This window comes from Euleptes europaea, chromosome 12 (genome assembly GCF_029931775.1).
Source record: "Euleptes europaea isolate rEulEur1 chromosome 12, rEulEur1.hap1, whole genome shotgun sequence".
Lineage (NCBI taxonomy): Eukaryota > Metazoa > Chordata > Lepidosauria > Squamata > Sphaerodactylidae > Euleptes > Euleptes europaea.
In genome coordinates, this window is record NC_079323.1 from 1,390,111 (window position 1) to 1,411,392 (window position 21,282).

Genomic DNA, 21,282 nt, shown 5'->3' on the forward strand with positions numbered 1-21,282 from the left:
ATCTCTGGCAACAGGGTGCTTCTGGCTCTTGCTATGACAGGGGCGGGGGTGCCAGATGTGGAGTCCTCTTAAGAGCTCTTCCATCCAGACCTGCTCAGTTTCTGCAAGAGATGCAGCTGCTGTCTTCCACCTAGAGTATTGTGTTCAGTTTTGGGCACTGCAATTTCAGAAGGATGCAGACAAGCTGGAAAGTGTCCAGAGGGCAACAAAGATGGGGAGGGGTGTGGAGACCAAGTCCTATGAGGAAAGGTGGAAGGAGCTGGGTATACTTAGCCTGAAAAGGAGAAGACTGAGAGGGGATATGACAACCATCTTCAAGTACTTGAAGGGCTGTCACATGGAGGAAGGTGCTGAGTTGTTTTCTGTTGCCCCAGAAGGTCGGACCAGAACCAACGGGTTGAAACTAAATCAAGAGTTTCCGTCTAAATGTTAGGAAGAACTTCCTGACAGAGCGGTTCCTCAGTGGAACACGCTTTCTCAGGAGGTGGTAAGCTCTCCTTTCCTGGAGGTTTTTAAGCAGAGGCTCGATGGCCATCTGTCAGCAAGGCTGATTCTATGACCTTAGGCAGTTCATGAGAGGGAGGGCATCTTGGCCATCTTCTGGGCATGGAGTAGGGGACCCTGGGTGTGTGGGGTGGAGGTACTTGCAAATTTCCTGCATTGTGCAGGGGGTTGGACTAGATGACCCTGGTGGTGCCTTCCAACTCTATGCTTCTATGGAACCTACTTACCCACCCTTCTGTGGAAGGAGGCCCTGCCCGTCAAACCTTTGCCACAATAAAGCGTGGGCCCTGCCAGGTGCTAGACGACTCTCAGGTGTATTTTGCACCAACCTTCTTTCTCAGTTTCCAGGCTTGCCCGGGGACCAGCTGGAGGGGAGGCTCCACCATCGGAAGCCCTCAAGCAATGGAGGGGAGGCTGAGCCACTGCTGCGAGCTGCTGGTCTGTCCAGTTTGCTTCCAGTCATTCCACGGCACTGCAAAGGATCTCTCCCTCACACACACCCTCTTTTCCAGCCATCTGGGCCACCCCCTCCCCAAAACCATAGCCACCGTTTACACCACACAGGAGATGGAGGACGTGCTGGGAAACCGGCAGGCGGCAAGATGCTGTTCCTGGAGGATTCCAAGGCCACGCCCAGCCCCAAAATCCGTGCTGGATTGTTTGAAATAAAACCTATTGACCACCTCCAATTTGAACTAATGGGGAAATGTCATCGCCTCTTGTATCCTCTGTAGTTGGAGCTTATTTAGAAAGATTATCTATGCTGCCTTTGAAGACAACTAGGGAAAAAAATTCCTTACCTGGATGGCCCAGGCTAGCCTGATCTCATCAGATCTCAGAAGCTAAGCAGGGCCAGCCCTGGTTAGTATTTGGATGGGAGACCACCAAGGAATACCAGGGTTGCTGTGCAGAGGAAGGCACTGGCAAACCACCTCTGTTGGTCTCTTGCCATGAAAACCCCAAAAGGGGTTGCCATAAGTCGGCTGCGACTTGATGGCACTTTACACACACACAGGAAAAAAAATTAGTGTGTCAAATATAAAACAGTCAATCAAACCACCATAAAACAAAGTTGCACTTTCCTGTAAACTGATCAGGAACGAAACTGTGTGCTAATCGAACCATGAATACAGAAAAGCAGCCTCCCAAGCTCAAATCAAGTCCCACCCCTTTAAATGCTGCTCTGAAATTGGCTTACCTCGTGAGATTTCCTTCCCCCAAAACCCATTAGCAGCATAAAAAAGCATTTTAAGAACAAAAAACAAAAAATGGAGCAATCTGAAAGAAAGGGGTGGGGAGAAATCCAAGCCTCGTTTTTAAAAAGCCTTTCCTTTGCTCAGAAAGAGCTCCGAGGTAGCAGGAAGCACGAGTCCCCGCCTCTTTACACACTGCTTTGTGATTGGCTGTGAGAGAAGCCAATCTTCTGTTCTTCCCCTATTTGGCTATCTGCATGCTGCCTTGAAGAGGGGTCTGGAAAAGGGTGGGGCGAAGCTCAACCTGAGAAAGTTGTGCGATTGCTCAGTGACTCTGGAATGAGCCACAATAGGCATGGGAAAAACCGGGTTCATTTCACGTTGAAACAAGATTGAGCCGACAAGGAATGAGATAATGTGCGTTCAGAAAAATTTGATCTTGACTGAAACAGGGAATAAAGGAGGCTACAGTGACCATGCTTACGTGACCATAAGAACATAGGAAAAAGCCCTGCTGGATCAGACCAAGAAGGCCCATCAAGTCCAGCAGTCTGTTCACACAGTGGCCAACCAGGGGCCTCCAGGAAGCCCACAAACAAGGCGACTGCGGCAGCACCATCCTGCCTGGGTTCCACAGCACCTCATAGAATAGGCATGCTCATAAGAACATAAGGCCCTGCTGGATCAGACCCAGGCCCATCAAGTCCAGCAGTCTGTTCATCAAGGCCCATCAAGTCCAGCAGCCAACCAGGTGCCTCTAGGAAGCCCACAAACAAGACAACTGCAGCAGCATTGTCCTGCCTGTGCTCCACAGCACCTAATGTAATAGAAGCCTTCCAAGTAGGCAGCCATCATCACATCCTGGGGCAGGGAGTTCCACAATGTAACGATGCGTTGTGTGAAGAAATACTTCTTTTTCTCTGTTGGAATCTCTCACCCTCCATCTTCAGCAGATGACTCCGCGTTCTAGTATTACCACCTCAGCCAGAAACCCTGGAGAGGAGCTGCCAGTCAGAGTAGATGATACTGACCTTGATGGACCAAGGGTCTGATTCAGTATAAGACAGGCTCATGTGCATTTTGGGGAGGGGCATGGCTCAGTGGAAGAGCCTCTGCTTGGCACGCAGAAAGTCCCTGGTTCAATCCCCGGCATTTCCAGTTAAAGGGACTAGGCAGGTAGGTGGTATAAAAGACCTCAGCCCGAGATCCTGGAGAGCCGCTGCCAGTCTGGTTTTAATGAATTTGGTCTGACTGAGCAGAAGGCAGATTCATGTGTTCATACAAATGGGTGCAGATAACTTTGCATGGGTTGCATCTCCAGGTGATGTGAACAGCCTCAGCCTGAGACCTTGGAAAGCTGCTGCCAGTCTGAAAAGACAACTTGATGAACCAGATTCAGTATAAGGCAGCTTCTCATGTTCATCTCCAGTTCAAACAGCACTAGGAAAGGCCTCTCTCAGCCCCAAACCATTGGACAGCAGTGGATGATAAGAGCAGGCCATAACAGGGCTAGGGAGAGCAGGCCATAACAAGGCTTTGTCACGTGGCTCAGTGACAAAGCATCTGCTTGACATGCAGAAGGTCCCAGGTTCAATCTCCAGCATCTCCAGTTAAAGGGACCAGGCAAGAAACACCTCTGCCTGAGACCCTGGAGAGCCGCTGCTGGTCTGAGTAGACAATACTGGCTTTGGTGGACCAGGGGTCTGATTCAGTAGAAGGCAGCTTCATGTGTGAAGCATGTGTGAAACAACAGGCAGGTGCCATTTGCACAGAGCACCAAGTGACCCTGTCCGCTTCCTGTGTGCGTCCCTTTGGGCCGTTGCAGCTGGTGCCTCTGGCAATCCTAGCAAGAAAGCGAGACGTCCGGCCAGCCTCTTGTGCCCAACCACAGTCCTCCTGCTTTGTGACAGAGAGCAAGACAAAGACCCACGTCATCAGGCCACTACTGGGAGAAAAATACCATTTATTTACAAGTAGAAACATTTTATTATTTAAAATGACACATTCTGATTGCTAAACTCTCTACAAAGGCGAGTATTAGAAGGCTGCTAGTGGGGGGTGTGCCCTTAGGCCGTGTCTCTCCCCCAAGGGGGCCCACTTGGAGAATCCTTTCACACCGGCTCCCTTGTGGCGGCTGGCAAGGGAGCCGACTCGGCTCACAATCTCTTACGGCTTGGCGGGGGACAAAATCCACCTGGAAGCGGTGCTTTGGTCTCCTCGGCCGCTGCCTCTGGCTTCTCTTTCTCCCAAACTTTGCCAACACAGAAGGCAGGGTGTGCTGGTGGCCTGGGAGAGCGGAGGACTTTCTGCAGGGAGAGGGAAGAGGCCACTCCTTCTGGGGCCTAGGCTTCCTCCAAAGGAGCCGTAGCATTGAACGCCACCTGCCAGGGAGTGCCTCCCCATCAGGGGCAGCGAGAACTCTTCACTCCAGCCTGGGCCCCGGATCGGCCCTGGCCCTGAGCTGGCCACACCCTCTCCCCACCAGGCTTCCGTGCCGGACATCCCCTCTCCTCCGACGGCACCCACCTGCCCCGTCCAGGAGGGACACTGCGGTGAAGTCTCCACCCCTCACACGCCTGTGCCTACAGAGTACAATACGAAGCAACACAGCTAAGTAAAGCCTGCAGAATCAAGGGAAGGGGTCCGTCCACCCAGGCCGACCCCCTCTTGCCCGTCAGCTGAGAAGAGGTTCTTTGAGACAGCTGCTGCCACACACACACCCCACCTGCTGAAGGAAGGTCCGCCCTGAATAGAGCAACAGGGAAATTCAACTCCTTGTTTGCACAAAGCAGTCCCAGCTATCAAATGGTGCCAACTGGTCCAGGAAGCGAGCACAGACTCCGGCAAAAGCCAGAGCCAAACTCTGACCAGGACACAGTTTTTTTCCCAACCAAGAATGACGTCCACAGCGTCTTCGCCAGAAGCTTTCCGCCTTCAGGGTTCCAGTCCATCGGTTCTTGCTCCATAGGTGGTGGTGGGGGGACGGGGATGTCCGGCAAGGGAGGGGCTGAACGGCTGGATTGCAGCCCGCTTGCAGAATTTACACGGAAGGGAGCTGGTGGTGGTGGAGTCTCTCCACTCTGGATGCCTCGAAGAAATCAGCTGCCGTGGTTTCAACCATGCTAGCTGATATAGTCCTTCCTTAGCCACAGGAAGGTGTGTGGGTGTTTTTTTTTGGGGGGGGGGTCATTGGTCCAGGGAGAGGGAAGATTCTGTTTCCAGATGTTTAAGGCTGCAGGGAGCAGGGGCCAAAAAAGCCCCACCCCTAATGGCCACTGTAACCCCCCTCCCCGGTGACCTTGCTGCCCTACTCCACTGTAACCAGGAGGGGCATCTGCCCTCCCAGACAGCCAGGCGGAGTCTGGAATGATTTTGGAAACCGTCCCGCTTTAAACACAGCAGGATCGTGGGCAGGGCAGGCACTGCGCTAGGGGGCATCCTGGTGAGGCGGATCAGGTCCCTCGGCCTCGCCAGGGCAGGAAGGGAGGAGGCGGCCCGCTGGCGAGTCATCAGGGCGGGAGGCTTCTGGGGACAGCTGGGGGGCGGTGGCGGCACCCTGCTCCCTCCCCTCGGGGAGGACGTGGGGCGGGAGGGCGTCTTCAGCCAGGGGAAACGGAGTTAGAATTTTGAGTTCCTGTGCGGCTTGGAGTTCGCCTGCGGGAACAAAAGAACTCGGTCAGCGAAGACTGTGCTGGGCAGCCGGAAGGGCTCTCTCTGGGAGGCCGGGGACAGCTGGAGCCACTCCCAGACCAAAGACCCACACGACACGACACGCACACCCACTCAGAAGAAGAGTTGGTTTTTATATGCTTTCTCTGCCACTTAAGGGAGAATCAAACCGGCTTACAATCACCTTCCCTTCCCCTCCCCACAACAGACACCCTGTGAGGTAGGTGGGGCTGAGAGAGCTCTGAGAGAACTGTGACTAGCCCAAGGTCACCCAGCTGGCTTCATGTGGAGGAGTGGGGAAACCAACCCGGTTCTTTAGATTAGAGTCCACCGCTCCTAACCACTGCTCTTAACCACTACACCCACACAGGAACGAGGCACAAGTCAGCCGGGAAGCTGCCCTGTGCCCAAGCCCAGCAGTGCTCGTGAGGGAGAAGTTCCCCAGGGGCCCAAATGTGTCTCCCACTTATCATCCCAGCCTTATCAGTGCCCCAAACCTAACTCTTAGGAAAACCAACCTGTTTAGCCCCATGGTATGGCTGCCTCAGCTGACGAGCCACGGGGCCTCAGCCTCAGGCTAACTTCCCCGCCACGCTTTCTTTGTTTCTGGCACCCTGGAGCCCCTCAATCCAGAGTGGACAGGAGGAAAATAGGAGGGCCAGACCTGTGGCTTCTCCCCACCCAATCCTGACACAGCCCATCCTTTCTGCCTCACAGCCAGGAGAGGCTGGGCAGCAACGGCCAGCAAGGCGCTGCAGTGGGTGGAATGCGGGGAGGGGCCGCTTCAAGCACCCACAATGCCCTGCCCTGCAGCAGAGTCTAGCCATTGCATTAGGGTTGCCAGCTCCGGGTTGGGAAACACCTGGATATTTTGGGGGTGAAGCCTGAGGAGCTTGGGGATTGGAGAGGGGAGGGACTTCAATGCCATAGAGGCCCTTTCCTCCAGGTGAACTGATCTCTGTCGCCTGGAGATCAGTTGTAATAGCAGATCTTCAGCTACCACCGGGAGGTTGGCAACCCTACGTTGCATGCTGCAGGGAGCTGTGGTGAGCGAGGGCTGCTTCCCACACCCAGTGCCTGAACCCAGAAGCCGTGCGGCGGAGGAGAGGGAAAGAGCTCTGAAGAGTGCGCCCCTGTGCCAACCAATCAGAAGAGGGTGCATACAAGCCTGCTGGGAGTGGGCGGGGTTGTGTGTGCCTGCTGCGGCAGCCCCAGAGACCTGTTGAAGCAAAAGGACAGGGCCTCAGACCGACGGGAAGAGCTGGCTGCCGCGGGACACAGATGTAGCTGGAAACGGAAGATTCAACTGTGACGGAAAGCGGCTTTTCTTGCTTCGAGTCTTGCAGAGAATGGCTGAGGCAGAACTCCCCCCCCCGCCCACACTCACACAGCTGCTGAATCTTGTTGGTGCTTCTCTGAGGCACCTCCAGACACAGCTCCTTCCTCCTCTGCACGCGCAGCTCCTCGCTCACCCTACCCACCAGCTCCAGCTCAACTGAGGCCCCCAGAAACACATCTGTCATTGGTTTCAGAGGTGGGGGGCAGGTCCCAGCTCTTGCCCAGCTAGCTAGGATTTTCTCAGCCTCCTCTTCGATCTGTCTTCCTCCAGCCTTTTCCACAATAGCCTACCAAGTATGAATTTGAGTATTTTCGCCAGATTTTTGCCTTCATCCAAAACTGCAACAAGGAGGCCAACAACAAGAAGGCCAAAATTTGAAATCTGTACCCCTGCTCCAGGCAAAAACAAGATCACAGGAAGAGACCCTCCTGACTGCCCCATCAACCAAAGGAGCTCGTTTGGTGGGTACATGAGAGAGGGCCTTTTCGGTGGCAGCCCCACAGTTATGGAACAACTTCCCCAGGGAGGTGCGCCTGGCCCCCTTACTGTTGATCTTTAGGAGACAGCTGAAGACGGTTTCATTGAGGACCGCATCTGGCTAAGTTTACTAGCAGCCCTGAGCTGCGATTTTAAATTTCGGGTTTTATGTTTGTTATGCCATTTATTTTATATGTTTTATCTATGTTTTAAGCTGCCTTGATTCATCTGAGATGTAGTGTTGGAGGAGAGTTTTACAGATACCATTCACGGCCAAAATGACAAATAAGCGCGTTCTAGATCAAATCAGGCCCAAACTCTCCCTAGATGCTAAAGTGACTAAACTGAGGCTGTCGTACTTTGGTCACATTACGAGAAGACAAGAGCAACTGGAAAAGACAATCATGCCAGGAAAAGTGGAAGGCAGCAGGAAAAGAGGAAGACCCACCATGAGACGGGCTGACTCAGTCAAGGAAGCCACGACCCTCCGTTTGCAAGACCTGAGCAAGGCTGTTAACAGTAAGACGTTTTGGAGGACACTGATGCATGGGGCCGCCAAAGGTCAGAAGTGACTTGTTGGAATTCAACACAGGCAAGCTGCCTTGAGCTCCATAAGGAAGAGAGGCAGCTAACGAACGTCTTGAAGAAAGAAAGAAAAACTCCCCGAGTCTAACTGCCTCCAAGACCTTGCCCAAGTCCTGAGAGACACGGACAGGAAGATGAGGAGGGAATAATGTGGCGGAACGGATTGCATGACTTCAGACTGCAGGTGGAGGGTTGTAGAGCCTCAATTTAGGAGTGTGTCCCTTTGTTAAAAGCTCCCTGCAAGCACAAAGCCAGCGCAGCAAGAAAGTAAAAGCACAGCCAGGGAGCAAATCCTTCCAGCTTGTGGAGCACCCGCCTCCCCTGGCCCCTCGGGCTGGATAGTTGCCTGGCAACCCCCGCTGGTGGCCAAAGCTGCAGCAGCAGTGAGGGCAGAAGGCACCTGGGGAAAGGGCCCTGCCGCCTGGCTGCCGTCTTCCAAGCAGGGCAGCTTCTGCCCACAGGGCCCCCCCTTCGCTCCCTCCTCTTACCTTGCCCTTGGGGGAGGCGGCTGCCCTGGGGGACCTCCGGCTGCCGCTCCGGGGGGAATTTTTAGGCGTCACTTTCCGGTTGGCCCCGCGGCGCAGAAGGCTGTTGCCCAGTTTCTTCGGCGTGTTGAGGATGCTGAACACCAGCGACTGGCGCCGCTCAGCCTGTGGGCAAGAAAGGAGCAACTCTGTTCAGGGGCTTCAGGTGCCTGGTCTCCCCCCAGCCCCCAAACCCAGAAACACTGTAGGACAAGGGAGTCCACCAAAGACCTGCATTCTGTTGCAAAACACACACACAAATCGCAGAAAGTTCCAGCTGCAGAGGAGGCCTGGAGGCACCAGATGCAGCCCTAGAGAACTGAGCAGGGCTTGCACTACAAGCTGCCTCAATGGAGACCCCTGGGAACATCTCACAGCACAAGGTGGGCTTCCGACTGAAACCCACTGCGAACGGCACAAGCCAGCCGTTGACTGATGGTGCCTGTCTGTGCTGTGTCGTACACCACATTCAACTATGTGCAGTGCTTCACTACCAAACTCTTGCCGGAGCCCCTCCTGTGGCCCCATTTCCCATTCTACAGGTGGGGAAGACTGAGGCCGAGAGGGAAATGCTTGCCTGGTGATCCGGCATGGAATCCAGGGCTGAGCAGGGATTTGAACCCAGGCTAATTTGGCACAATGAACTGTGCGGCTGGGGCAATTCAGCGTTAAGATTTCTTGTGGGGGGGGGGGAATGGTGGAGATTACGAGGCGGAAGGAGCCAGGGGATGTGAGAACTGAAACTTGCAAGACGAGGAGTGGCACAAACTAATCATGTACATCTACGGGTATCCTCCCCACCCCCTCCACATCCATGAGGACTAGATGTTTGCTTTGCTGGACACTGTCATGCACCCTGGGGTATGAACGCTCTCCCCCTGCAACAAGAAATTAGAAGTAGAGGAAGAAGGGGGGGGAGAAATGGCCAAAACCGCAACGCCCCTCCCCCTTCTGCTCCAGAGCTTCAAGCAAGAGCAGAACCCCAAGGGCTGCGTTTCATAGCCAGGAACCCTTTTCCCGCCCCGCTTGCCGGAAGAGCCGCCGGTTTCTGCAAGGTTTGCTCACCTGTTTGTCAGCTGCCTGGGCTACCCCCTTCTTGCCCCCCGCAAGGGAGCTGCGCTTGAACTCCTCGTTCTGCCGTTTGGGGGTCTGGGGCCGAGGGAAGCAGCTGGCAGATTTCTTGGACTGCAGCAGGGTGGGAGACAAGAGGATTTTACCTTGGTTGGCACTGTGGGCATAAGCTGTGGTCAGGGTAAGCTGGCAAAGCTCATATAAATGGAACCTTGATTGCTTACTGCGAAGGTTCCTTCTCTCTGAGGCAAGAAGGGCATCTTCAACTTTGGGTGATTTTCGAATTGTCTCTTTTCAATGGTTTTGCTGGGCCATATGGTAAGGATCCCTTTTTCAGACTGGCTGTCCCCCCTGCCCTCTTCAGTCAGTGGACTCCTTGCTACATATCCTTTTGCATTGTCCTTACGTGTCCCCACTTAGGCTAAAATGGATTATACCATGTTTGAACAAATGGTCCGTGTTTACTCGAGCAGCTTTGGAGCAGAAGGTTCAGTTCCTCTGAGAGGACTCTGACCCTCAGTGTACTTATTTTATTGCCCATTTTTTGGAGGCTGCAGAGAAGAGTCAAAGGGAGGTGTTAGAAAAGAGCTGGAGTCCAGTAGCACCTTACAGACTAACAAAGTTTCTGGCAGGGTAGGAGCTTTCGTAAGCCACAGCTCACTTCTTCAGGTACAGCTAGAATGTGATTCCATCTGTCCTTGAGAAGAATGAATGAGACACACAATGGCAAAGTAAATATCAAAAGCAAGTAAATGACATTAGCAGGCATGATTGAATTAGGTGTGATATACAGAGGGGTGGTAGGTGTAGAGAAATCAGCATTGGTAATGAGACAGGAAGGGAGGTGTTTTTAGAGATGGGCCTTATTTAAGTTTTATGGTTTTACTGTTCAAAACCTCAGTCTAAGAACAGTGGGAAACAAAGAAAGAAGAAAGGGAGCTTCTACTCTGAAAATCTGGTGGGTCTCTTAAGGTGCTGCTGGATTCGAATCAAGCTCTTCTAATGGAGACCGAAACGGCTACCCTCTGAGCCCCATCTCTAAGTAAGCTGTAACTACTCTTCAGAGTAAAAAAACAACAACTACGTTCACCTCCCCACCCACCCCCAGCATGTGCACATCAGGTCCTCCCACTCCCTACGTCTCACGGAAAAGGCCACAGCGCCACACAGGTAGCCTACCACCAGCAAGGGGCTCCAGCCGATTCAAGCCAACCGTCCCCCTTCTCCTCCCATCCACCTGGCTCCCCCACCCCGCCCCCCCAAACAGCCCCCTTTGGGTCGGCGAGGGGCTGCAGGGCTGCTCACTTCTGGGGTCCCGTGACCCAGCTGGGACTCGTTCGAGGTGCGCTTCCTCTGCTGCCGAGTGGCCACCCCTCCCGCCACCCAGGCGGAGCTCAGCGTGCTGCGGCGGGTTGTGGGGCCCTCCGCGATCTGAGAGGGCAGCATGCTGGCACGCCGGAGGGTCTCTTTGGGGTCTCCAGTCTTCATCTCCTCGTCTGTGATGGTGGTCAGTGACTGCGATGGCTGGGGAGGGGGTGGAGAGAAGAGTGCCCTCAGCCAAAGGATTCACCCGTAGAAGCAGGTCTCAAAACAAACCGAGCGAGCCAGACTGCCCGCCTTCTGGTTTTTGACTCTCGATAAAGGCCTCACACAACCGCTCGTTCACACCGGGGTGCAGGCAATCAACCTCGCATGCATGCTCAGAAATGGATTTCGGACCAGGGGACTGAGCAAAAAGCCAAGATGTACTGTTTTGCTCACACACACACAACCCATTTCGCAGACACACTTCAGGAAGTGACGGCAACCCAGCCAAAGACACGCCCTGCAGAATCCACACTTTCCTTTAGCAGAAATCTCCAAGGCTGGCAGTCGGACACGAGACATCTATGGGTCTCCCTCCCCAGAATATATTCATCTGTGGCAGGGGTCCCCCGTCTTTTTTTAGCCTGTGGGCACCTTTGGAATTCTGACACAGTGTGGTGGGCGCAGCCACAAAATGGCTGCCGGCTGCAGGAGGTGGAGCCAGCCACAAAATGGAGTCACAAAGTGAAGACCCACTGTGGCAAAGCAATGTTTTTAAAAAGCTGCACTGCCAATCAAATTCCCAATTGCCTATCAAAAGCCCTGCTGGGCAGAAGACGAAGAGTTGGTTTTTATATGCCGACTTTCTCTACCACTTAAGGAAGAATCAAACCAGCTTAAAATCTCCTTCCCTTCCCCTCAACAGACACCCTGTGAGGTAGGTGGGGCTGAGAGAACTGTGACTAGCTCAAGGTCACCCAGCTGGCTTCATGTGGAGAAGTGGGGAAACCAATCCAGTTCACCAAATTAGCCTCCGCTGCTCGTGTGGAGGAGTAGGGAATCGAACCCGGTTCTCCAGATTAGAGTCTACTGCTCCAAACCACCTCTCTTAACCACTACACCACGCTGGCTCTAGGTGCTAGTAGGCGCCATGGTGCCCACTGGCACCACGTTGGGGACCCATGATCTATGGACTTCCTATAAGCACCGAGCTGGCTGCTGTGCCGTAAACTGGCCGCCGAACTCGGTGGACCCTTGCTGCAACCCAGCCGGATCTCACGATCCACGCGTACTTACTCTGGACTCCAAGGGGTAGCAGGTCTTCAGGTGAGGCGGGCACACCCTGTTGCGCTGCTGTAGCTCGGCGATGCGGTTCCACTCGTCCAGGTGATCCGGCTCATCCTGGCAGGTGCCCAGGTACAGGCTGCTGCGGCCTGAGAGCGGGAGAAGCCAAAGGGAGACATTTACGCCACTCACTTTTTAGGATGCGGAGGGGGGGGGGGGAGAATCACCCCAAGCAGCTACCTGCCTTTCAGAATACCACTAACAACAAAGCTGATGACCCAAATTGAGACTCATGAGACAGACAGTCCTGACCCCTCAGAATGGAAAAGCAGAAGAGAGCGTGGCTAATGCTCAACAAATGGCCAGGAGGCCTGGCGATAACTCTCGGCATGCTGCCTTTAAAACTAGAGAGGATAAGGCCTCCGAGCAAAACCATTGTTGCCACCTCAGAAGATTCCCAAGGATGAGGTCAGCACAGAGCTACAGGAAAGGTTGAAGGAACTGGGTATGTTTATCCTGAAGAGGAGAAGAGTTTCTGTCTAGACATTAGGAAGAATTTTCTAACAGTCAGAGTGGTTCCTCAGTGGAACAGGCTTCCTTGGGAGGTGGTCAGCTCTCCTTCCCTGGAGGTTTCTAAGCAGAGGCTAGATGGCTATCTGTCAGCAATGCTGATTCTAGGACCTTAGGCAGACGATGAGAGGGAGGGCATCTTGGGCATCTTCTGGGCATGGAGTAGAGGTCACTGGGGGTGTGGGGGGGAGGTAGTTGTGAAATTCCTGCATTGTGCAAGGGGTTGGACTAGATGACCCAACTCTATGATTTTATGCACAAAAAGCCACGTGAGGGGTCATGCTCATAGGACAGCCCGGTCCTGCGCCACAGTGGAAGCGCTGTGGAGGCTCCATATGGTCACTGGCCAATGACCTTCCCCCACCCCCAAAAATGTAATGGTCACAGCTGAACCCAGCAGCAGTCACATGAAGCTGCCTGATACTGAATCAGACCCTTGGTCCATCAAAGTCAGCACTGTCTATTCAGACTGGCAGCAGCTCTCCAGGGTCTCAGGCAGAGGTCTTTCACATCACCTCCTGCCTGGTCCTTCATTAACTGGAGATGTCGGGGACTGAACCTGGGATCTTCTGCATGCAAAGCAGATGCTCTGCCACTGAGCCATGGCCCCTCTCAGTTGCTGACTACAAGCTATCAAGGAAGCCTGTAGTAAGGAGGAATGTTGCCTGCAAACCTGGCTCAAAACTCCCTCAGGGCACCTGGTCAGACTCCATGAGTGGACCACGCTAAGCTGAATGGATTTCTCTCACTTAAGGCAGCCACAGCCGCACATAAGAACACAAGAAGAGCCCTGCTGGATCAGGCCAGTGAGGGTCCATCTAGTCCAGCATCCTGCCTCACACAGGGGCCAACCAGTTTCTCTGGTGAGCCAGCAACAGGGCTAAGAGGCCGAGGCCTTCCCCAATGTTGCCTTCTGGCACTGGTATCCTGCCTCTGACGGTGGAGATTCCCTTCAAGCACTGTGGCTAGTAGCTAACTTCCATGAATCTTTCACGTTCTTGTGAAGGCTATCTCCAGGTCCACGTCCCAAACCCCGACCCAAGCACTGACACTCACCGCCAGCACCTCCAGCCTCGGAGCGTCTCATGGAGCTGCGGGTGGCGGGCCGGTAGCCGGGCAGGCTCATCAGTGTGGCGTGGCCCGCCGTGTCGTCGGGGGAGGAGGCGCTGAGCCTGGCCAGGGACTCCTGAGAGGGGAGGCTGGCCAGCGAGCGGGTGGAGGAGGTGGCCGCCGAGCGCAGGCGGGTCTTGACCGACTCCTGACTGGGGGCGCTGGCCTGGGATCCCGAGGACTGCACGCTGAAGAAGGAGGCGTTGGTGCTGTTGGGTGTCTCCGGCTCAAGATGTTTCTGTGAAGAAGCACAAGGAGGATGACCGTGCTGTTGAGCTCCCGACAGGCAGAGCTGTGGATAGTCTGGACCCTGCCCCTGCGAGAAAGCATCCCTCCACACATACAAACTCTGCACTTATGCAAATACGCCCATTCTCAGATCTATGAACATTTCTGCACGATTTATTCTACATCCAAGGTTAACTGTGCTGGCCCAACTGCCCGGCATTGTTCCTTTCAGGATCCCTCACATTCCAGCAAGAACCAAACGACATGCTACGGTTTTAAAAGAGTTGGGTCCAGATTCCCCAGAAGCGACTCATATTCCCCATAGCCACTCAGCAGCTGTGAGGAGCATCTTCCACATGGAGCAAAAAACCCAGCAAAACAATTCCCTCCCAGGATGATTTTTACTTGGAGAAATGGCTTGGGAGAGGCAGGAGAACTCCCTTCTCCCCACATTGCCGTTCTGACTCCATTTGGGGGGTCTCCTTTTCTTTAAAGAAGCCATTCCCCACAGGTGCTGTGTGCCTGTGGGGAGCTGGGACCAAACTCTTTAAAAATCGTAATGTGTAACTCAGGTCCCAGGATGCCAAAAGCAAGGGCCAGATGTTGCATGTGAATGGAAAAGCCACACACTAAAAGCCCTCCCAAATGCTCCCACTAATTTATTGTTTATTTATTTATTATATATCTTTAGTCGCAGCTCACCCAAAAGGGGTCTCGCAGTGACCCTTACAACATTAAAACAGCCTAAATGAGTTTAACAACATAGAAGCAGATAAGAAATATATACATTAAAATGTTAAACTTAAAAATACGTGGCTAGCAACATGCCACTAACAAGACAACCGAAACATATGCAGGGGGTTGGACTAGATGACCCTGGTGGTCCCTTCCAACTCTATGATTCTAATCTCTAGGATTACACTCCAAATGCCAAACTAAACAATTCAGCCTTGCTTGCCTTGCGGAAACTAAACAAGTTTGGCAGGGCACAGATTTCATCAAAGAGTGCTTTCCACAGGGCAGGGGCCACAACAGAGAAGGCCCTTCCCCTGGAGACAGCTAACTGAGCCATCCCGGGGCTGGCTACCTGCAAGGGGGCCCTAGAGGATGACTCAAAGGAGCACTGAGGTGTGTGTGTGGGGGGGGGGGTTGTAATGGGAGAGGCTGTCCTATAAGTGAGGGTCCCAGACCATTAAGGGCTTTAAAGGTTAACACCGACACCTTGAATTTGATCTGGAGATAAACTGGTAGCCAGTGCAGCTGCCGCAAAATTGGACCAATTTGAGCTGACCGTGGATGTTCCAGTCCACAGGCTGGCAGTTGCATTCTGGACCACCTGTTGTCTCCGAAGCATTTTCAAGGGCAGTCCCACATAAGAGGGAATTGCAGTAGTCCAGTCCGGAGGGGACCACTGCATGGATCAGTGCAGCAAGGTCCGACCCAGACAAATAAGGAGCCGGCTGGCGGCCCTGGCGCAAGTGACAAAATGACAGCCACCCTACCGTGGACACTTGTTTATCCAACGTTAGCGCAGAATCCAACCACACCCCGAGGCTCTTAACAGAGTCTACAGCTGGACACCCTCGAGTGTCGGCAGAGACTCCGCTCTCAGCCCCTCCTGTGTTACCTTGATCATAGTGATGTTGATCACCTGTGTGGTGCGCCGGCGAGCTGAGAGAGTCTTCCGCCCCGACTCAAAGGAAACGTCCCCCGTGGAGCTGATGCTGTCCCCTTGCTTGGACCGGGCTCGGGTGGGGATGGGGGTGAAGTAGAGGCTCTCCAAGGACTCCACTTTGCGGGGCAGCTGCTGCGATGCTTTGGAGGGCTCCGCTGTCCCAGATTCGGAGAGGGAACGGCGGGTCTTCCTGTTGTGAAGAGAGACATGGGGAGTGACAACAAACACACCTGAAGCTGCCTTATACTGAATCAAAGTAAGTACTGTCTACTTGGACTGGCAGTGGGTCTCAGGTGGAGGTCCTTCACATCATCTACCACCTGATCCTTTCAACTGGATATGCTGGGTATTGAACCTGGGACCTTCTGCACGCCAAGCAGAGGCTCTGCCACTGAGCCACAGACCCTTCTCTGGACCTGCCTTTGAGAGACCAGCAAAGCACCAAGAGCACCTCCAAGGCTCAGGGAGAGTTCTGCTGCAAAGCAATTCTTGGGGAGGCAACGGTCCCTGCAGAGGGTCAGCTGGTTCCTGGCTTCACCACCTGGACCTCGGACACCACCTGCCAGGTCCACGTGGAGCCCCTGCAGCAATGCCGCAGGAGATCAAGCGGGGACCCAGCTGGTGGCAGCAGGGGAGAGGAAGCAAGGCATGCCCCCTGCTTAGGGGTGGTAAGGGATCTCATCCCAGCCCTGGCAAAGCTATTGAAAGTGTGATGGCACCCTGGTGCTGCCCAGTGTGTCCCGAGCCCCTGCCCCCGAAGAGGCCATCAGCAGAGGCTCTGCACACTGGGCAGGCCAAGAGGGCAGTACCTGGTGGAGCCGAGGGGGTGAGCTTCGCTGCTGGGGCTTGAGTCCAGGCTGTCTGTGCTGATGTCCGCCAGGTTCTGCCGGAGGGCCTCGCGGTGCTTCAGCGTGTCCGTGGCCACCTGGAACTTGCCCTGCTCCCGCAGCTGGCGATCGGCAAATTCCACCTGTGTTTCGGTTTGGGAAGTGTAAGGATAAGGGTGCTGGGAGGCAGGGCTGGCAGGCGCCGAAGAAGCCTAGATAGCCCCAGGCCCAAGTCAAAGCTTCCTGATGCAACATTTTTCGCTTTTTACAAAAATGTGATTGGAAGGCCCCACGAGAGAGGAAGACACAAGCTTTCTAGTTTGGCGGGCTATGATACCCAACTCCCCAAAGCCGATGCATCTTTTACTTGGCACTGTCTGTCTTTTGCCTGGCACAGTAGTTTCTTACTGTGGAAAGGCAGAGAGATTTTCAGCTCAAATTCAGGGACGCGCCTAAAGATTAAGCAGTGCTAATTCTGTGACGGTTAACTAACAAGAGCTTTTCCGGCAAGTGGAGACGGAGAGACAGAAAACAAAAACAGAACGAAGTTTCATCTCTGTACCCTACATTTTCTGTTACTAATCACAACTGGCCTTGCCGTTACAGCTGTGGGCAGTGCCAGGTGGAGTATCAGAGGAGGAATCTCTGAGCAGCGCACTGCCAAGGGAAACCAGGGCCCAGTGGACACCAGTTGCTTCTTTTGGCCCAGATATGGGATTTTTGGTGCCGAGCGTGAAAAGCCAAAGATGCCACTGCCTCCCTCGACCACGTGTCTTTCTGCTGCTCAGCTGAAAACAAAGCCGCAGACCAGCACATGGAGATTAGGGCATTCGCCATGTTGCCTACGCCACTTATTCTAAGGACCGCTTCCAGGCACCAGGTCACCAGCCCTAGAGCCTTGCCACGTGGCCTGAGGACCAGAGGGAAAGCAACTCTGGGCTGGATGTGGCCCCAGGGGCAGCGCTTTGGCCCCCTCCCTCTATCCTAGCTGTGCAGAGGCTAATGCAGCTGGCAAGAAAAGGAAGAGACGCAGGGCACCCGGCACGGCTCCCGGCCATACCTGCGCCTCCAAGGTGTGGACCCGGCTGGTGAGGTTCTTGCAGCTGAGCTCCGACTCCTTCGCCTGCAAGACGGTGCGCTGGAGCTCCTGGGTCAGGCGCTCTGACTCCGCCTTCAGCTCGGTGTTCTCCTTCTCCAGCAGCTCCAGCCCTCTCAGTTTCTCCAGGAGCTCCTGGTTCTGCTGCTTCTTGGCATCGTAGTGCGTTTTGGCCTTCTCCATCTGGAGTGGGAGGAAGGAAGGCAGGCCCGTCATTCCTGGGACCCCTGGAGTCAGCCCCAGGAAACGGCAGACCCGGTGAGCATTCTTATCATTTAAAGCATTTTCATGCCGCCTTTCCCCCCAATCAGGGTCCACGAGGCGGTGAATGTAAGGAACATTAAAACGTTTGGGCAAATAGAAATGCAGCTGAAATTATAAAAACGATTCAATTAACAACACATAAAGAAACAACAACAGAAGGAGGGCCAGTAACCGTTATTGGGGTATGCTAGACGGAAAAAAAAGTCTTGACCTGCTGGCAAAAGACACTGATAGAGAAGCAGAAAAAGTCAGTATTAATTAATGTGAATTTAAAGAAGGGATTCTTTGTAAATTTATATCAAATATAGTGTTGTTTGTATTAATATTTTCTATATCTAGATATTGCACTCTGTTCATGCTCTATGAATTGTCTTGTGTAATTTTCTTTACAAGTTTTAAAATATTGTTTTTTAACTTTGTATTATATCTTTCTACATTAATACTCTGTGTTAATTTTTATTTATTAGATTCCCCCTGAAGTTTACGTGAAAAACACTGGGGTTACATAATGTATTAAAATACTATTTCCCTTGCACCAACTGTTACTTGACCAGTAGAGGGAGACAGACGAATCCCCCTGGGGAGGGAGTTCTAAGGTTTGGGGGCCACAACTGAGAAGGCCTTTTCATGGGTTGTCACTCATCTAGCTCCAGAAGGTGGGGGCAACCAAAGGACGGCCTCTGAAGATGACCGGAAGGGTTCATAGGACAAAAATGTGCAGAGGGAAGGTATGGCAGGAGTTGGGATCTTCATCCTCTCCCCCCACCTTCCTGAGAGGCAGATTCAGTCTTTGTACCTGGGCCTTATAATGCTCAGCAGCTTGTTCCTTTTGGGTCAGCTGTTCCTGGAGGTCGGCCATCTTCTCCTTCTGGTGATCAAGCTCCTTCTGCAGCTCCTGATCCCGCACCTGTCAGGTTTTGAGAGAGAAAGGCTCTGGAAGGTCTAGAGGTACGGAAGCAAAAGGGGAGTCTGGAGACCCTGAAACACTCCTCGGCACTCGCAGTAGATTTCAAGCCACAGGACTGCCCTGACAACAGCCAAATTCAACAGACACACAACTCTGTAGGTACACTGGGGCAGCTGGGATGTTAATTCATTTCTGGTGCCTGCCCTGATATGTCTTTCCCCCAAACCTTTGCTAGGACAGAAAGTATTTTCGCCCAACATCCAATTTTTCTACGTGAAACCACCAGAAATAATGGAAACGTAAATTTCCTTCTGATGTGTCCTCTGCACCTACAGTCTTGCAGCGTTGAGAGTCAACAAATTCTGCAGAATTAAAAAATTTAAATAGGGGGGGAGGAAGTTTTGTAACTGATATTTTATATGTTATATCTGACCTAATAATTCGATTTAATAATAACAATTTGGTTGCATAATAATGTTCAGTTTGAAAATGTAAGTACAATATAGTAAGTACAATATAGAAAACTTTTGATTTATTATAAGATGGATGTTAGGACTATTGAGAACTAATGTGATTTTACTGATACATTATGCTGTGTTACTACGTATTGCATAGAAGATAATTGTTTAATATCTTGTGTGTACTGTTTGTTAAACTACTAGATGATTCAGTGAACGTTATAATTTCAAGACTTTAAGAGCGTTTATTAATGCTCAAAATATTTGTTTTAAGAATATTAATTTATTCTGTATCTCCTGAACTTCAAACATGTCTAGTTGGTTTTTTAATAGCTTAGCTTCAATTAGTGTTGCTTTATTAAGGCTGTTGGCCAGCTTATTGTCAGACAGCCACAACTGCTGAAAGAACAGAGGGGGCCTTGCAGCATTTCTATGCTTCCGGCTGCGTCAGGGGTAACGGGACACGTATGCCCTACGTGCTTCTCTCAAGTAGAACTTCTGCCAGGGACATTCACCAAGTCATGCTGGTTTTCCCTGTTACAGCAGACCCCCACCCCCCAGCTGCACCCTTTAATCAGAGCTTGGGGGTCTCACCTCTGAAACCCAAGAACCTCATGCCAAGGGTTACCTGGCACCTTTTATTCTGTACCCCCTGACTCCTACGCAGTGAATTTCCCACTCCACTGAACAGTAAAACCATGTTGCTTACCTGTATCTGTTGTTCATTGAGTGGTCCTCCTTGCAGTCCCACATGGGAACTGTGCATGCAAAGGGTGGCATGCGCAGTTCCAATGTGGGACTGCAAGGAGACCGTGAAGATGAAAACAATGTTGCTTACCTGTAACTGTTGTCCAGTGAGTGGTCCTCCTTGCAGGCACGTATGGGAACTGCGCCTGCGCAGGCTGGCCTGCGCAGGCGCAGTTCCCATGTAAGACTGCAAGGAGGCCACAAAGATCAACCAGCTATGCTACACCTGCGGTTTAGGGGCAGGGCTTCTGGGCCTAGGGTTCCAAACCAAAGCCCCTTTCCACAGCTTCCCAGACCTGGATGTTCTCTCCCCATACTGGTAGCTCACCTTGGCTTTCTGCTGCTGGGCTCGGCTGGCTTTATCTTGCTGAGTCAGCTTCTGTTTCAACTCCTCTGCCTGGAAAAGGGTGGGTGGAGAGCAGTTATCCGGCCCCTCCTCTCCCTGTTGCTCTGCCACCCCAAACAACTCCCCAGCCCACAAACGCTGGCCAAACCACACCACAGTGCTCAGTGACAGGACCGGCTGGGGCATATTCCTGTTGAGCTGGTGTAGCTCTGTCTGGAAAAGGAATGGGCAGGAGCCCAGGAAATGGCTCGCCTTTCAGAGCACAGGGCAGAGTCAACACGGTGGTCACAGACCCCGCTCTCCTATCACTCACACTTTAACACAAAACTCTGGGGTCTTTCTTGACTGGAGGGAGGGGATAGGTGCTTTTCAAGCTTCTCTACAGTCACAAGGACTAGGAACCTGTGATTCTGAGTTCCGCGCTTCCCAAGTTAACGAAGGGACACGGGGACCACTTTCCGCAAGGCTCAGAGGCTGCCCTGCCCCCATCTTTATCCTTCTGCCACCCCTGCGAGGTAAGCTAGGCTAAGAAAGAGCGAGCGGTCGCCACGTGCTCCAGTGCTGTGCCCACCACAGTGATGCCACAGGCACCCTCCAACCAGCAGAAGCGGCAGTGACCCCATGCCAGAGCCCTTCTCTTACCCCCTTAGCTGGCAAAAGGTCTTTGTAAGATCCAGCGCCTCCCCCCAGCCCACCAAATGCAAGGCACATGCTGCAGGTCGGCAATGAGGCGGGTTTAGTCACTTTCTGAAGCAAAGCAGGGGAAGCCGGTTAGTATCTTCTCAACAGCTTTGTCCATGCAAGGGAGCTGTGATATGTTGCATGCAGACAGCGGATGTTCCTTAAGCTTGACCAAGAGCAAGGTGCCAGTTCAGGGCAGGAGCTAGCACCCTTTCTCCCTCAAAACCCTAAAGAGGTGCAGGGTTTGCCTCCACTGCACAGGGTTTGCCTCTGTGTTCAACGATAACAAGATAATCGAAAGGATTTCCCCAAAGGGATGATTTCATTGTCCGGATTGTAGCTGGCTTGCTCCTAACAGTACTGAACACCTAAAAAGCTGGGGCTGATGGTTTAGGCAGGATCATGGCTCTGCAACACACACA

General features: G+C 52.9%; 1 protein-coding gene across 1 annotated transcript in view; it reads right to left on the reverse strand.

The window, feature by feature from the left end:
* Positions 1–5,290: 5,290 nt before the first annotated feature.
* The window catches only part of NUMA1 (nuclear mitotic apparatus protein 1), a 49,424-nt gene continuing 33,432 nt past the window's right edge, over positions 5,291–21,282 (reverse strand). The window contains exons 15-25 of the mRNA XM_056858644.1: positions 20,162–20,230; positions 18,518–18,628; positions 17,422–17,640; positions 16,344–16,504; positions 15,487–15,724; positions 13,578–13,869; positions 11,964–12,100; positions 10,668–10,886; positions 9,357–9,476; positions 8,256–8,417; positions 5,291–5,351 (exon numbers count right to left, since the gene is read on the reverse strand). Coding sequence (XP_056714622.1) covers positions 5,316–5,351; positions 8,256–8,417; positions 9,357–9,476; positions 10,668–10,886; positions 11,964–12,100; positions 13,578–13,869; positions 15,487–15,724; positions 16,344–16,504; positions 17,422–17,640; positions 18,518–18,628; positions 20,162–20,230 — 1,764 coding nt within the window. The 3' untranslated portion in view covers positions 5,291–5,315. The remainder of the gene's footprint in view (positions 5,352–8,255; positions 8,418–9,356; positions 9,477–10,667; positions 10,887–11,963; positions 12,101–13,577; positions 13,870–15,486; positions 15,725–16,343; positions 16,505–17,421; positions 17,641–18,517; positions 18,629–20,161; positions 20,231–21,282) is intronic.